Source organism: Lepidochelys kempii, chromosome 1 (genome assembly GCF_965140265.1).
Source record: "Lepidochelys kempii isolate rLepKem1 chromosome 1, rLepKem1.hap2, whole genome shotgun sequence".
NCBI classification, from domain to species: Eukaryota; Metazoa; Chordata; order Testudines; family Cheloniidae; genus Lepidochelys; species Lepidochelys kempii.
The window spans coordinates 165,564,310-165,578,626 of record NC_133256.1 but is presented as its reverse complement, the minus strand read 5'-3'; the positions used below and the strand labels follow the sequence as shown (position 1 = coordinate 165,578,626).

Sequence of the window (14,317 nt, the reverse complement as noted above, 5' to 3'; positions counted from 1 at the left end):
GTTTAACTTAGAATCTTAAATAATTGTTGTGCAACTCATAAGTTCCCACAACTGAAAATTTAAATAAAATTTGTTAAAATAATTTTGATTGCCAAGCCAAACCATTACAGGTTGCCGGAGTAGTATTAAGCCGTCCTTAACAGCTAAAATCCATTTATTGGGTTTTGGTTACAGCTTGCTCTTTTTGATCAAGGCAGAAGTGAAAGGGATGTGCTTGGTGCAGTCACACCCCACCCATCATCACCACCACCACACTGTTCAGGTGTTTTCAGTATTTTATTGTTTGACAGGCATTTACAACGTTCCATTCATAGACCTAAAAACATAAAAATAGACCTTCTTTCAGCTTATAAAAGAAATATACAAGAACCTTTGACAGAGACATGTCATGACATTATGTACAAGAACAATGGCACCCTCCCAAGCACCAGACTTTCCAGTCTTTCACAACTGACTGTATTCCAGTAGGACAGCTAAAACCTCTGCTTTTCTACTAAATTGGGACACAATGGACTTTAGATGATATAGAACAATGAAGTGATGATAAAAGAGTATAGAAATCTTTCTAAAGCTTTTAGGAAAAGAAAAATCAGAAGACAGTCTTTTGAAAGTTTTCTTGTATCAGCTTTTGGGACGGGAAGAGGGGGCAAATGCAGGCTGGGACACAAGACAGTTGATGTTTCTGGGGAACAATTTGTTGTTTCAAAATATAGTCACAGCTGATCTTATAAAATATAGTCCTAAAGCTATATATAAAATGCCAGGTTTCAAAGTATCCACTAATGTGTCAAACATCAATAGATACAAAGAAAATTTTGTTATCTTCCTCTTTTGTATGTGGAAAGTGAAAATGGGAAAGCTATATAAATCTAAAAAAATTAAAAGTGCTATATTTTCTCTTTTATATTTGGAAGTCTACTTAAAAAACTCTAGATTTTTTACCCTGTTTTAGATACTTAAATAAAAAGGTTTGAGAGGTTTTCTTATTTAGAACTTTGTTCATAGTGTATTGCAGTGGAAAAAGCCTTTACAAAGGAATTTATATATACACTAGTTTCATCCGCACTAAGAGTTGGATGAGGTCAGTTTTTTGGCCATAAATTTTCACCCCCACCCAAAAGTTGTCAGTCATAATGGACCAAATTCATCCCTGATAGGACTCCACTGAAGTCATGGATTAATTTAGCCCTCTTTGTAATTCAGTCACATTATTTGTAACGTAACTGAATTCCAGTTATCCCTAAGCAGGGCTTTCCAGTTGATATTTTAATATATAAAAACTAGCCTACTGCACCCTCTGCAAAAAGGCTAGCCTCATATCCTAAGCAACACTAACATTCTTATCCATTTGTGCCTCTGCATCTCAGATAAAAAGTACAAAAAAAAGTCAAGTGTTAAATTTGGATCTCTTTCAAGAGTTTGGCAACTTTATCAAATTTTACGTAAAGCTAGAGCTTCCAGCACTGAAAATAAGTTAGACCAGACACACCAAGAGAACGCAGCACAACATAAATCCCAAACCTTTCCTCACACACTCCTAAAATACATGTATAGTCTTAAGAGGGAAAAGATTAAGAACACTGCAGCTGTACAGATTAGAAAGGCAGTTTCCTCATTAAGGAGATGAGCCTCCGATTGACATTTCACAGATACAAAAGCCTCTTTGTTCATTGTGCTATCACTTAAGTTGCACATATGCAAGATGCCAACAGTAACTTATTCTCCAGTGATATTATGTATCCCATTTTAGAATAAATAAAATTTTAAAAGCCCTTAGTAATATACAGATAGGACTCCAACTTATTTCAAATTTTACACTCCCCGTCCCCCCTTGTAAAGTTCCTAAAATGTGTCTGCACAGCTTCAGAGCAATTCAGCTGCCAAAACTGTGTGTGCAAGCTAAGGGATCATGCTCCACAGCATTTATTGGGGGGAGGGAGCGGGGTAGATCTACACATGCCAGCTAATGAGAAAGTGACAGGTTTAGAGCTCAGTGTTCAGTTTTCTGCTAGGTACAAAGTCTTCACGCCTAACCCAGATGACTTCTTCACTATTACTTTCCACCCCGCCATTGATCCCAGACAGTGCAGCTTGCTTTTTCAACTGAGTCAGTCTGGCAGCATGCGTGCTCATTGCATGCCGTGCTCTCTCTGCCAGATGGGACTGGCTGCTTGTGATGGAAGCAGCCTGCAACTGCTCCTGAAGTTCTCTGTCAATCATGATACCTTTCGTAGACTCACAGTACTCATCATCATCGCTGAGGATGTCAGTTTCTTTGATGTCCTCCTGCTCCTCGTACTGAGCAAGGTCAAACTGTTCCTCTACCCAGCGGTCAGTGTCCCCACTGGCTGTGGACTGCTGGGACTCTTTTTCAGGGCTGCTTTCGAAGACAGCATCCGAGTCAATGGTAAACCTGTTTCGGGCCAGCCGCCGCCTCCTCCTCCCAAGAGACTTGCTTGGGGCGGACACTGCACACACACACAAAAGATAAAATCCCACATGCTTTACACAAGGTGAAAATGTCTCTCTAAAAAACTAGTCTTTCAACTGCCCTCTCCTAACATCCCTTGGCACCAGCTATCAGAATTTCCCAGCATGACCTACTCCTCCCTATCAATATGCATGCATAAGTTATGCTTTACTTAGTTTCTCATGGAAAGAGGTGGGGTTTTTTTGTTTTTTTTTTTTTTTTGCCAGCTGTAAAAAGTTTCTGCTTCTTAGATCCACAAATTGAGATAATGGGCCACAATTACTGTTCCTCCTCAGTGGGTGGCAGGCAGCCAGCATGAGAAAGCATGAGTAGAGCTAAGCTTCTCACTAGCTGTGCCCCGGGGCTAACAGACTGCAATAACCCAGCTTGTCCCAAAACTGACCAGGAAATATTGTGGTGCCTCCATAGGAACGATGTAGAATCGTTCCAAGCAGTGAGATGGAGCTGGGCGACACCGGAGTTGCTGCCTACTCGTTACGTAGGTGCAAGTGCTCCATTGTTGCTGGGCTATTTTCTAGGATAACAGTCTTGCTTTCAGAAGTTCCATCTTCAGCATCAGACCTGTCTGCTAGTTTTGTGACTGGTTCAGATAGCATTCTGGCATCTTCCATGTTGAAATATCTTTATACGAGGCTTGTCAGACAAAGCAAAGGATGAATTCTCCTGATTAAGGATCTGCAGAAACTTCAGTGTTATGTGCACACAATATCTCCACTGTAGGCTGCTGAGATTCAGAGATTGTCGTTTGTCCCCTCACTGACGGCACCTTCAGTACACATCTATTAAATGCATTCATCTTTGGAAAAAGTATCATTATCCTGAGTCTGAAAACACAAGTAAATCAGCTGAGCATTTAGGGTTAAAAAAATTTACAAGTAAGGGCCCAGCTAGGCCTGGGAGAAGGGGCACAGGGGGGTTACCCCCACGCATCCACCATGTGAATGACTAGACAAATCCACCTAAAAGAAGATTGACGTTTCAAGCATATGGAGCCTCATGGGATGATTAAAGCACTGTGGTACAAATTAGATTCAAAGGCAGCCCAAAAGGTATCTTAAAATGTGTGAAATCCTTCCCTAGCCTCTGTGAGAAGCCACACTGTGAATGTTATTGGTGTGGCTTGCTTGTTATAGAGGAGGAACAAAAAGCCTGGTTATCTGGATTACTGGATCTAATGAGCAGGAAAAGTATATTTAGAAGCAAGTTTCTTCCCTCCTTCGATTAGTGTTTGCCAAACTCTTAAAAAAAAAAAAATCACAGGGAAAAGCAGTTTGTGTTTTGCCAGAAGTCAACTGAAAATGAAGTCCACATTTTAAGACTGACTAATCAAATGCACCTCTGAGATCTGATGAGGACAAACAAATGCCCACTCCCAATAGAGGTGAAAAAGGAGAAATGGGGAACACATGAAGCAGAAGTCATTTCAAACCCCGCTGAAGATTTGAGATGAGCTAAAGACACTTTGGGAGCTGGTTTTGTTTTAAGCCACTACTGGTCATCTCTAGAAATCCTGTACATATTTTTGCTACAAAGCTTTATTCAACTGCAACCCAATTGGCAGATTAAAACATACAGTTGATTGAAACTGATAGGAGTCCCATTTGGGTCTCCTATACCAGAAGGATCATTGCTCAGATGTTGAACCTTGAGTGAAGAGTGGTACTTGTTAAGGCTCTCATATGAATGTGAAGGCAGGTCAGATGCAACACTAACCCTCATCTATGGGTAATAAATATTACAACTCTGATGTGACCTACAGTAGTGCTGGGGTCAGTGGGATCTTGAAAGTCTGCATCCCTACAGTACCTGCCCTGTTCATTGCTGGCCTTGCACCTTTTAGAGCACACAGTCTTTTCCCTCCAAAAGGAACATATTGTTGGGATGAGGGCAGACTTTCAGTTTTAAGAAGCTGCCTTCTGTGCTTATCACGTAGAATGGAGTGCACAGCCTTCAGAAAATCCTTTCTGTGGTCTGGGGAACTGAAAACAGGAAAAACAAACAAAAAAAAGTTAGGGCACAAGCTCACAGGAGATACATAATTCCTGCAAGTATGTGACAGAGCAAGATAAATCAACACCAGTACAGAAAGAAAATGTGAATTGCTCTGCCTGTCTTTCCCTGTCATTCTAGTATAAAGTTTTCAAATCAAAGTTTATAATGTACATCTTGCATTCTTAAATCTGTGCAAGTTTAAACCCATGTCCAAGGAAACAAGCATTCTGCATTATGGAAGTACTATCTACCTCTCTCTTCTTCCTTTTTCTCTGATGCCGGCTACTCACTTATTTGGCAAACCTATGGTAGCTAATGTAATCTCACATTTTGTGTGCTTGCATTGGACAGACTGAGAAGAAATCACGCATCTCATCTAGACAACAGGTTGAACTATTTTTAATATCAGCTCAGCAGGGACTTCTACCAGTTCAAAAAAAAAAAAAACAACTAAAAATGGTAAACAAAATTCTGAAGTGAGGGTTAGCCCTTATTACAGATAATATTTTAACATGGCATCGTAATTTGTACTAAGCCCCTTAACAGTGGGAGTCGTGCCTTGCCAGCATGGAAAGCATTGACCAAACTGGACACTTCAGCAGCTGCCTGGCATTCTGACAAATGCTCAATTACAGTGCATGCAGCATTAAAAACAAATTTCCATACAGAATTCAATCGCTGGGAGCAAATTTGCAAAGGGAAAAAAAATTAATATTCCTGTAAAGCTTCAGTATTGGTTAAATATGGCTTTATTCTCTTTAATGAGAATCCTTCGCTGGTAGAGCTAGAAAAAGTTGTAAGCCTCCTGTGCTATCATCATGTGGCCTGTCTTTCTTTTAAGAACGACTAGCATCTAGAAATCCAGCTAGAACAGAACACATGGAAGCACGCTCACCTACAGCAGAGGTGGAATGTTCTCTCTGGTCTGCCTTCGGACTCAGATTTAACATGAACAATCTCACACACAGAATTGGTCTCTGCATCTAGAGAGATATGGAGAACATTTTGCACCACGTTAGACTACTTAATTATATATGGGGTCACATCGTGTTGTAATTTCAACTAGAATTGAGAAGTACTCTCTAACCATGAGAAACAGTTTTATTAAATTTAAAAGGTATCCCAGAACACAGGTTGATCACAAATCCTAGCAGACGGACACTTGGTTATGACTCCTACACTTGGTCACACAGAGTTACATACCTGACAATAAAAATTAAACCATTAAAGGTCAAAGACTTTTCACAACCCTCCACAATTTAAAGATTTTTAAAATTCCTGAAACAACTATTATACACCTAGTTTTGTTAACTCTGAACTTATCTATCATCTTCACAGCCTATGTGGTTCTGCAGCTGCATCGACTTCCACACAGGCTTTATTGAGCTAAACAGACCCCCCCCCGAAGCACATACACCGAGCCCTAAGGATTTTCTCTGGTAGCAACAGCAAAGTGGTTACATGGACTTTGGCCAGAGTGAGTGTTTGTGTTATTTGAAACAAAGTATTTTCCACAAAAAAAATTCTAATTTTGAAAACCAAAACTCTTTTCTTGGAGAGTTTTCCCACAATTTTCAAGTACAGCTTTTGCTTTCTCTCTTCTTACAACCCCTAGAAGGCAGAAGAGGAGAGAAACAAAAGGTCAGTGTTTTTTGTATTTATTTATTGGTTATATAAACCATCACACACACCCCAACTCCCATAAAGAGCACTTGTTGGCTAGTAAGAAATGAGATGGGCACTTTAACAGACTTCTGAATACATTTCAACATTACCTGCACTTGCCAGTGCGCGAACCTGCAGAGCTTCTAAGGGAATCATGTGACGAAAACGGAATGGGTCCCAGTCTTCGTAAATTGAAGCCCTGTGTGAGCCTCCCTGGATCAAAAAATAAATCAGGAAAGTTTACACTAGGAATTCAGAGGCCTGGTATTTTTTGGTGATGGGAACCACAGAAATGCCTGTGAAGAAGTTTCATGAACATTAGGTCACAGGAAGGAAGTATAGACAAACTGTCATTATGCCACAATGATCAGTTCTCAACACCTCAAAAAAGCACTTAGCACTAATGTTACAAGAGAGCTGGACTAGACATAACCACAGCCATTTTGTGTACTCAGCCCACCATCACCTGAAAGCAAGACCACCACGTAGTCAGGAATAATTTGACGTTTGCCTAAGCAAACAAAACAGCTGCCATGTTAATAAAAAATAAATTCATAAAAAAATATAAATAGCTAACCTTGGATGTGGGTGTCTATGACCATAAGTTTCTTGCTAGAAGTTACTTTGCAAATAAGTTATATGTTTTTTGCTAAGGCTAAAAAATTGTTAGCCCTTTGGGAGTTACTATAAATTGTGGGCTTTGTTTTAAGCAACCTCTACAAAAATTAGTCAAAATGTGCAATGAAAATTTTTTTGCCAAGCTAACCAACTGACATCCAATTCCCCAGTGGCCAAAAGGAAGGCTGGCCACTTAACACCATCTCAAACTTTAGACTACCCCAGATATAGTTACCCAGGCTATTGCTCTTTTAAATGTGTGCTTTAGACTTGAACAAAACATTTTAAATAAAAGCACTCTCGTGTACCTATCATTTATCAGAGGTGTTGTGTCCCCCATTAATTTATTTCCTAAAACCATCTAAAAAAAGTTGAGGATATTTGAACCCATAGTTTTGGGTTCAAATATCATCAGGTAACACTACCTGTAGGTAGTTTGCTTAATTGCTATCCATGAGTCAAGGAACAGCACGTTGTACAAGTCAAAGATGATCATTGTGCACAAAATAGACCTGTCCACTCTATCCTCCTTCCAAAAATTCCTGTACACTCAAAAAAAGCCTCACACCAACATTGTGTCTACACTATTATGTCTACAGTTGGGAATCAGCATTAGTAACCAATGCTACTGGACCAAAAACACTGCACTATGGCCTGAGTGCTTAAAGTTATGCATATGCAATCCCACTGATTCCAAATAAGAGACATTTGAACGTTTAGCTAGATTGAGGTCTCTGTACCTACAACCAACATTTACTCGGTGGTGGTGATGTGTGCACAAACCAAAGTCCAGAATTGAAGACCATGTTTTACATTCACTAGCCATTACAGTGACTGATGAAGGCCACACAGAAGAAAGATATTGTATGGTGCATGATTTCAGAAGGGGTAAAGTTTAGAGAGGTCAAATGTGCCTTGAATACATTAGTCACAAAGCTCCCTCTGCCCTTTAATCAAGGAAACACTCTATCCTAGCAAGGATACAGAACTGGGCTACAAGATGCACACTGGTCACCCTGCCTCTGTGCAGAGTAGGCAGCCAACAATCCATATTTTAGAGATGTTAGCTAAAGAATCTTATCACTCCAAGAATGAGAAATGCGATGTTTAAACGAGAACTATTGTCAGTCCTTACTACGCAAGAGTCTCAATGACACAGGGATGGAATTTCTCTCTCCGCCTTTAGCTATGAACACTGAGACAAGTATACAGTACCATGTTTATGCACTTCGAGTTTTTAGTTAGTATCATGCCATAGAGAAGTTACTCATGAATGAGCATCAGATATCCAACTACAATCATACCCCATAAACATCTTTTATTTAAGCACCCTCTCACACATTACCAGGGCCATTGCTATTTTAGAGCTGTATGATGCCCACCTCCCCCCACATTTAATCAAAAAGGATCACACTGCATATTTATAAGCTTTCACAGCACTAGTGTCATAGGCATGTCTGGCCTTGTCACTATTATGGACACTTTAATAAGGCAATAATGGCATTTTGTTGTTGTTACTTTTATTAACGTGCAGCACAAACATTAAAAAAACCAGTCAGGAGGCAGAACCAAATACACCTATGGCACTATGTAAGTTATACACGTACACTGTATTTGCAAAGTATTTTAAACATACGAGATAGCTGCATGGTGCAGCAGGTTATAAACCTATCTAGATTAGTTATAGAATTGATGATTTTTACTGCTCCCATCCCAAAAAAAGACCATTCACATTTCTAGAATAGTTATTCTTGGATTATGCTGCACAGCAAGTATTCCCTTCATAAGGATAATGGTTTCCAGAAGTTTTGTTCATTTTGAAGATAAAATTGTTTTAATGTAACTATTGGGGAAGGGGTTGGAATGGGGGCAAGGAAGGGGCCTCATGGAAGGGGTGGAGTGGGGGCAAAGGGGTGTCAGTGATGCAACCCTCGGGCCAATGCACTAGTCCTCATGGGGCCCTCGTGGTCATCTGAGTTTGAGACCCCTGGTTTAGGACAAGTACTTTGGCCTAGAGAGTGTTTTAAACTATGCCTTTAAAATGCTAGAAATAATTGCTTAAACTAGTCCATTTCATATCAAACATTAAAAACAGCAGGGACCATATTTCTAAGATTATCTTAAGGCAAAATGCAACTCTGTTCCTTGGGGAACTACTTCAAGTGTATTAGAGATAAAGAACGGACAATGGAGGATTATAAGTGAATGCAATTAAAAAAACCACTTTGGATATTTGTACTGTTTGTTTTCTGGTATAACTGCTTGACCTCAATACTGTTCTATGACAATTGATTGCATGTGTATTTTGTGTTCAGTACATGCCCCCGAGTATTAGTTGAATCTACTCTGGATTGATGAACTGCTGATACATACGTCTGTGGTTCTTGGTAACCAGTCAACAAGTTTATAAAGGCAAGAACATCAAATGTCCTGATTTGAGAAATTCTGTCCAAGGTAAGTGCTGTTCTGAAGAGAACCTACTGTTAAAAAGGTAGTAAACTAGTGCTCCCTCCCTGGACTCAATAAGAACGGGTTATCCTAATTAAATTCTATCCCAATATTGGCTTATCAAATTGGCAAAGCTAGTTGTTTGATTGCAGCTTTAAAATCTAACTGGCACCTCAACAAATTCATAAAATTGACTCCATTTCGCACTGACACGGGTCAAATCCCTATTTGCAAAGGGAGAAAGGTTAAACATGCAACTTCCTGACTGGTGACTACCTGCTTGTAAAATCTTTATAACCTACTTGCACAACCACATAAAAAGATTAGCTAATCAATATTTGTACATGTAAACCATTAAACAGTGGCTAAATATAATTTGAAAGTCTTGGCCTTGCTCATTTTGGATCCCCAAATATGTAGTCAAAGTAGCAACAAAACTTACAAGTTTCTTCTTCTGTTTGGAACCATCTTTATATACAAGGACAACAGCAGTTTTGAACACTAGAGAAAGATTAAAAACAAAAAACCACACAGTCAGTAATGGTCCCTGTACCCTTGCCTCCTGCAAAGCCCAAGCACACGCAGAAGTCAAACACACACCATTAATCATGACAAGATCACAAACATTCCTGGTAAGTCTTTGTTTCAATCAGGGGCCAGGAGGGGAAAGAACAAGAGGATAATTATAAAGACTCAATCTTCCTGTATTATTCCCCCCCTCTCGCCCCACCACCACCAGAAGAATTTACACAACAGTTAATTTCTCAGGTGGCTTTGATGTTACAGAATTCGTAAGTTAACTGTTCTTTAAATTATTATTCATACACAATATGTTCGCAAATTACAGGATTCCATCTAAAATAAGATATTTTGTTGTGTCTTTTAAACCCATCTGGCTAAGCCCACTGAGTGGTTTGTGTATTATTAGGACTGCAGTAGCACCTAGGAGCCCCCAATCATGGATCAGGACCCCATTGAGCTAGGCACGTTCAAAAACGGAACAAAAAAACCCCAAACAAAAAGAGATAGTCCCTGCCTAGTTGCATGCGGGAGTCAGAGGGCTGACACTACATTTAACAGATTAGTGGCCTATTTGGACTACTGATGTCTATGACAGTGGCCTATAAATAGGAGTCAATACACAGTTATAGCTGGAATGTTACATGCACATGTTATGGGAAAGTATGTTGGAATTTGGGTTTAAAGAATCAGGTGAAGGAATGAAATTGTAATTTCCACAGTGGACCAGAGAGACAACCTTCGTTTTAGAATTAAAATATTTGGATCTTGAGGTTTTATAAAGATGATTTAAAAACTCTTTGCACAATAACTGAAAATGAATACACATCCCCCAAATCATTGAGCTGACGTCAATCACTTTCATCGTGGAGGCATATTCTGTCATTTTCCTGACCACAGGACCAGTCTATACACAATAGAAAGACAAAGAGCTTGGGTAGCTCTTCACCAGTGACAACTGCAGGAACGAAAGTGGTACCTTTGTCATGCTGGTGTTGGGACATCCTCAGTGGGTAGCTGAAGGGTTTTTATTTACAATGGTAATATTGAATAATTAGCAGCCACTGGCTTTCCAAGTGCTATCAGCAAATTGCTAGATCCAGACAGCCGCTTGGCTACATGGGGGAGTTAAAACAAAAACCACGCAAAAAAGCCAACGACCAAACAACCCTAGATCATTGATACTGAGACCTCAGTGGTTCAGGAGCCAAATTAGCAATCAGTATCACCCAAAAAAGCCATAATAGTGTGAATTCATTGTTTATTATTCTCGCAGCAACATGACTGACCAAATAGTCTACAATTGGTTAACAACATAGTAAAAGCATCCTGATCCATAATTAAATCAGAGTTTTAATATGTGCTGCAAAGAGCCACATTACAGAGCCACTTAACGCTGCCAGAGCCTCAGTCTGAGTATCACTGTCCTAGGTGTAACTAAAAGCAAGGAAGTGAAGTGGCATGAATTAGGCTATTGAAATACAAATACTAATAAATCAAGGGGAGGAGGGTTGCTAACGCGTAGAGTGAGGTTTTAGCTACTCACTTCTTATGGACTTTGGGCCACATTCTACTCAGTTACAGTAGTTGCTTGAATTGAATTTCTCCAGATTTACATCACTAACAGAGCAGAATTTGGCCCTTTAAATTCAGGGGCAAATTGTTGTGCGTTTAATTTTCAAGTTTAGATGATGTAGCAGGAACACTGTTAGGTAACGGTCATTCTCTATGTACATTTGTCACAGGTCTTAGTGTCTCTGCTCAAGTAAAAATCTGCCATCCTATTTGTGTTTGAAATAATCACCAGAGTACATACCAAATGCTGCTAACTCAGGTTCCTTCTTCCATTTCCCCAGTGATGCAGGAGGGTTAAGCCAGATCACTGTATTATGCAAAAGTAAGTCTCCCATGGAAAGGTCTGCAACCTGCCAACCATAAACACATGAAAATACAAAAAGCACCAGTGTAAAGGGTTTTAAGTGCTTTAGTAGATTTAGATGAATTTTACCCTAAAAAGCAGAAAATTTTTGGAGCAAGATTTTCCGTCAGGACTAAGCAGTTGCAATTATGTGCAAAATGCTAACTGTGCCAAATGCTAACTGATCAGACATGCAATCAAATCCCTAATTTTTGTGCATAAGTTAGGTACAGCCTAGTGTTGAAAGTATGGCCATTCAAAATCCGTAGGAAGGTTTAATTTCACAAGGAAGAAGCCAAAAATCTCTCTGAACTCTTACAGTGTTTGTCTCTCTCTCCCTGTTTCAGTTCCTCTTTATATTGTTTGAGCACATTAAACGTAAAAGAATTGAACATTTCTACTAGCTGAAGCCAGCCACAGTGCTTCTCGTACACAACTTAGCCTCCTGTACACAGCTCTGCCAAGGAATATGACTAGAACCTGCAAGTCCTATGTATTTCCTGAGTAAACACGAGTAACGGTGCTAATCTTTGTGGGCAGATATACAATAAAGTAGTCAAGACAACTAGATTTTTCACTTTGATCTCCAGAGGCAACAAGTCAGTTTCATTAACACTCACCCTTTCCCACATCTAGAAGCAGTTTTCCACCTTTTCCCCGTAAACACACAAATTGAGAATTCAGCACTTGTGAGAAGTGCTAAGTTGACATCTCTGGAAATTTAAGTCCTCCATTTAGCCACAGAACAGGGTATAACATGGGTAACAGCAGTGCCTGCTTCTCCACACCGTCCCCCTGCCCTGAACTGGTGGGACCTCTAGGCCCAAGGATAACCCAGCCTCACTTGTGCTTAAATGTCAGTAAGTTTAGCACACAAGACTGCTCCTCAGTCCAGGTGTATAGCATTTCCACTCACTCCTGCCTACCAGACCCAACTCTGGTCTCCACATACCTCTTGCTATTCTCAACACCAATTGTCCAACCCTGCTTGCACCTGCAGCCTTCACAGTGCTGCTACCTCCAGGACTACCCTCCTCCATGAGCACAACTGCCTCTCCTGCTTGACCTCCACTACCTCCAAGTTGCAGCTGAAGCTCACCCCTCCCATCCCAGCCCCACTTTCTCATCAAGACTCTCCTCACCATTCCCCCAGGCTGCTGCTGTAGTCTCCCTTCTCCTCTGCTTTGTTGAATCCCCATCTCATACCTTAGTCAGGTTCCACCTTGAAAGAGTTCAAAAGAAGTGGTCTACATTTTCAATAGTAACTAGCGATTTTGGGACACCCAATTTGAAATGTGCCTTATTTTCACAGGGTAAGCATTCAGCACTTTCTGGAAATCATGCCCCTTTAAGGAGTCTTGAGATGGGCATCCAAAAATCACCAGTCACTGCTGAAGCATTTTTTCGATGTACTGGTCTCCAAGACTATACCATACCTTTAAGAAGAACTTTTAGCGTGTCCTGCCAGACACAATGCAGAAAAAGGAATTTGTAATGGCAGCTGTAACAATATGCTGTAATTCATACCAGAAGAAAGAGACTCCTGAACAACAGGCTTGTAATAAAGAAAGCAAAGAATAAAATCCTTACCTCTTTTTTTTCCACAGTCTGTTCTGCTATGAGCTGATCAAACACTGCACCATACTCTTCATGTATTTTTTGCATTTCATTAATATGGCTGGCAACTTTGTTCATTGTTTTTATGGCCACTAGAGGAAAAAGCAAGTGGAAAATAACTAGTTACGTAGTTGCTTCAGGGAAGGAGTGAGGGGAAAGAAACTTGCCCCGCCCCCCTCAGTTTAGCAGGTAAACACTGTTCCATAGTTCAGCACCTTACCATCAAGGTGATAGTGTTCTTCACTGTCTGCATCAGTCAGAGCAAAGAGTTCCCTCAGCAGAAGAGGATACTTTAGTATCCGCTGGATAGGTTTGATAAGGTAAGACTCCAGTGTTGAGGAGTGTTGCTGTCTAGGATTCTGAGCATCCAAAAATGCCTTAAAAGCAGTGTCTGTCTTAGCTAGAAGTTAAAATTAAAAATGGTTTTTAATTAGCCCAAACATCTGCCATTATGAAGTAACTTTTTAGAGGGTGAAATTCATTTGCCTAGAATAAGTGTGGTTTGTGGAGAAATACACATTTTGATCAACTATACAATACCATGTTTTATACAGTTCAGGTTTTTAGTTAGTATCACATGCCATAGTTAGCATCCCATGCATCCCATGCAGTGGGCTGTAGCTCACGAAAGCTTATGCTCAAATAAATTTGTTAGTCTCTAAGGTGCCACAAGGACTCCTTTTCTCTTTATGACATAGAGAAGTTACTCATGATTGAACATCATACCAAGATAAACATCTTTTATTTAACCATCCTCTAACATGATTTCTAGTACCATAGAGTGGTATGAAGCCCACCAAACCTTCTCCCTCCCACTAGTTTAATCAAAAAGGGTCACTGTTATTTATAAGAATTCACAGCAGTAGTGGCAGAGGTATGTCAGGCCTTGTGACTATTACGTGCATCTTTAATGGCATTCTGTTGTTACTTTCCAGACTTAGAAGTGCAGCACAAACATCAAAAATATTTGTAAGGAGGGAGAACAAAATACACCTGTGGAACTAATGTACTTTATACCTGCAATACATTTTAGACAGACTAGATAACTT

General features: G+C 40.0%; 1 protein-coding gene across 12 annotated transcripts in view; it reads right to left on the bottom strand.

Moving 5' to 3' along the window:
• Window positions 1-262: 262 nt before the first annotated feature.
• Window positions 263-14,317, bottom strand: part of TIAM1 (TIAM Rac1 associated GEF 1) — a 264,451-nt gene continuing 250,396 nt past the window's right edge. For 9 of the 12 annotated variants that reach the window (XM_073362431.1, XM_073362486.1, XM_073362467.1 and 6 more), the window contains 8 exons: window positions 13,489-13,668; window positions 13,242-13,360; window positions 11,550-11,658; window positions 9,657-9,715; window positions 6,259-6,361; window positions 5,379-5,466; window positions 4,298-4,470; window positions 263-2,468 (listed from right to left, as the gene is read on the bottom strand). In XM_073362431.1, the coding sequence (XP_073218532.1) occupies window positions 1,984-2,468; window positions 4,298-4,470; window positions 5,379-5,466; window positions 6,259-6,361; window positions 9,657-9,715; window positions 11,550-11,658; window positions 13,242-13,360; window positions 13,489-13,668 (1,316 nt within the window). In that variant the 3' untranslated portion in view covers window positions 263-1,983. Of the gene's footprint in view, window positions 2,469-2,873; window positions 3,316-4,297; window positions 4,471-5,378; window positions 5,467-6,258; window positions 6,362-9,656; window positions 9,716-11,549; window positions 11,659-13,241; window positions 13,361-13,488; window positions 13,669-14,317 lie in introns of all 12 variants that reach the window. The other 3 variants (XR_012161161.1, XM_073362493.1, XM_073362501.1) reach the window with 3 other exon arrangements.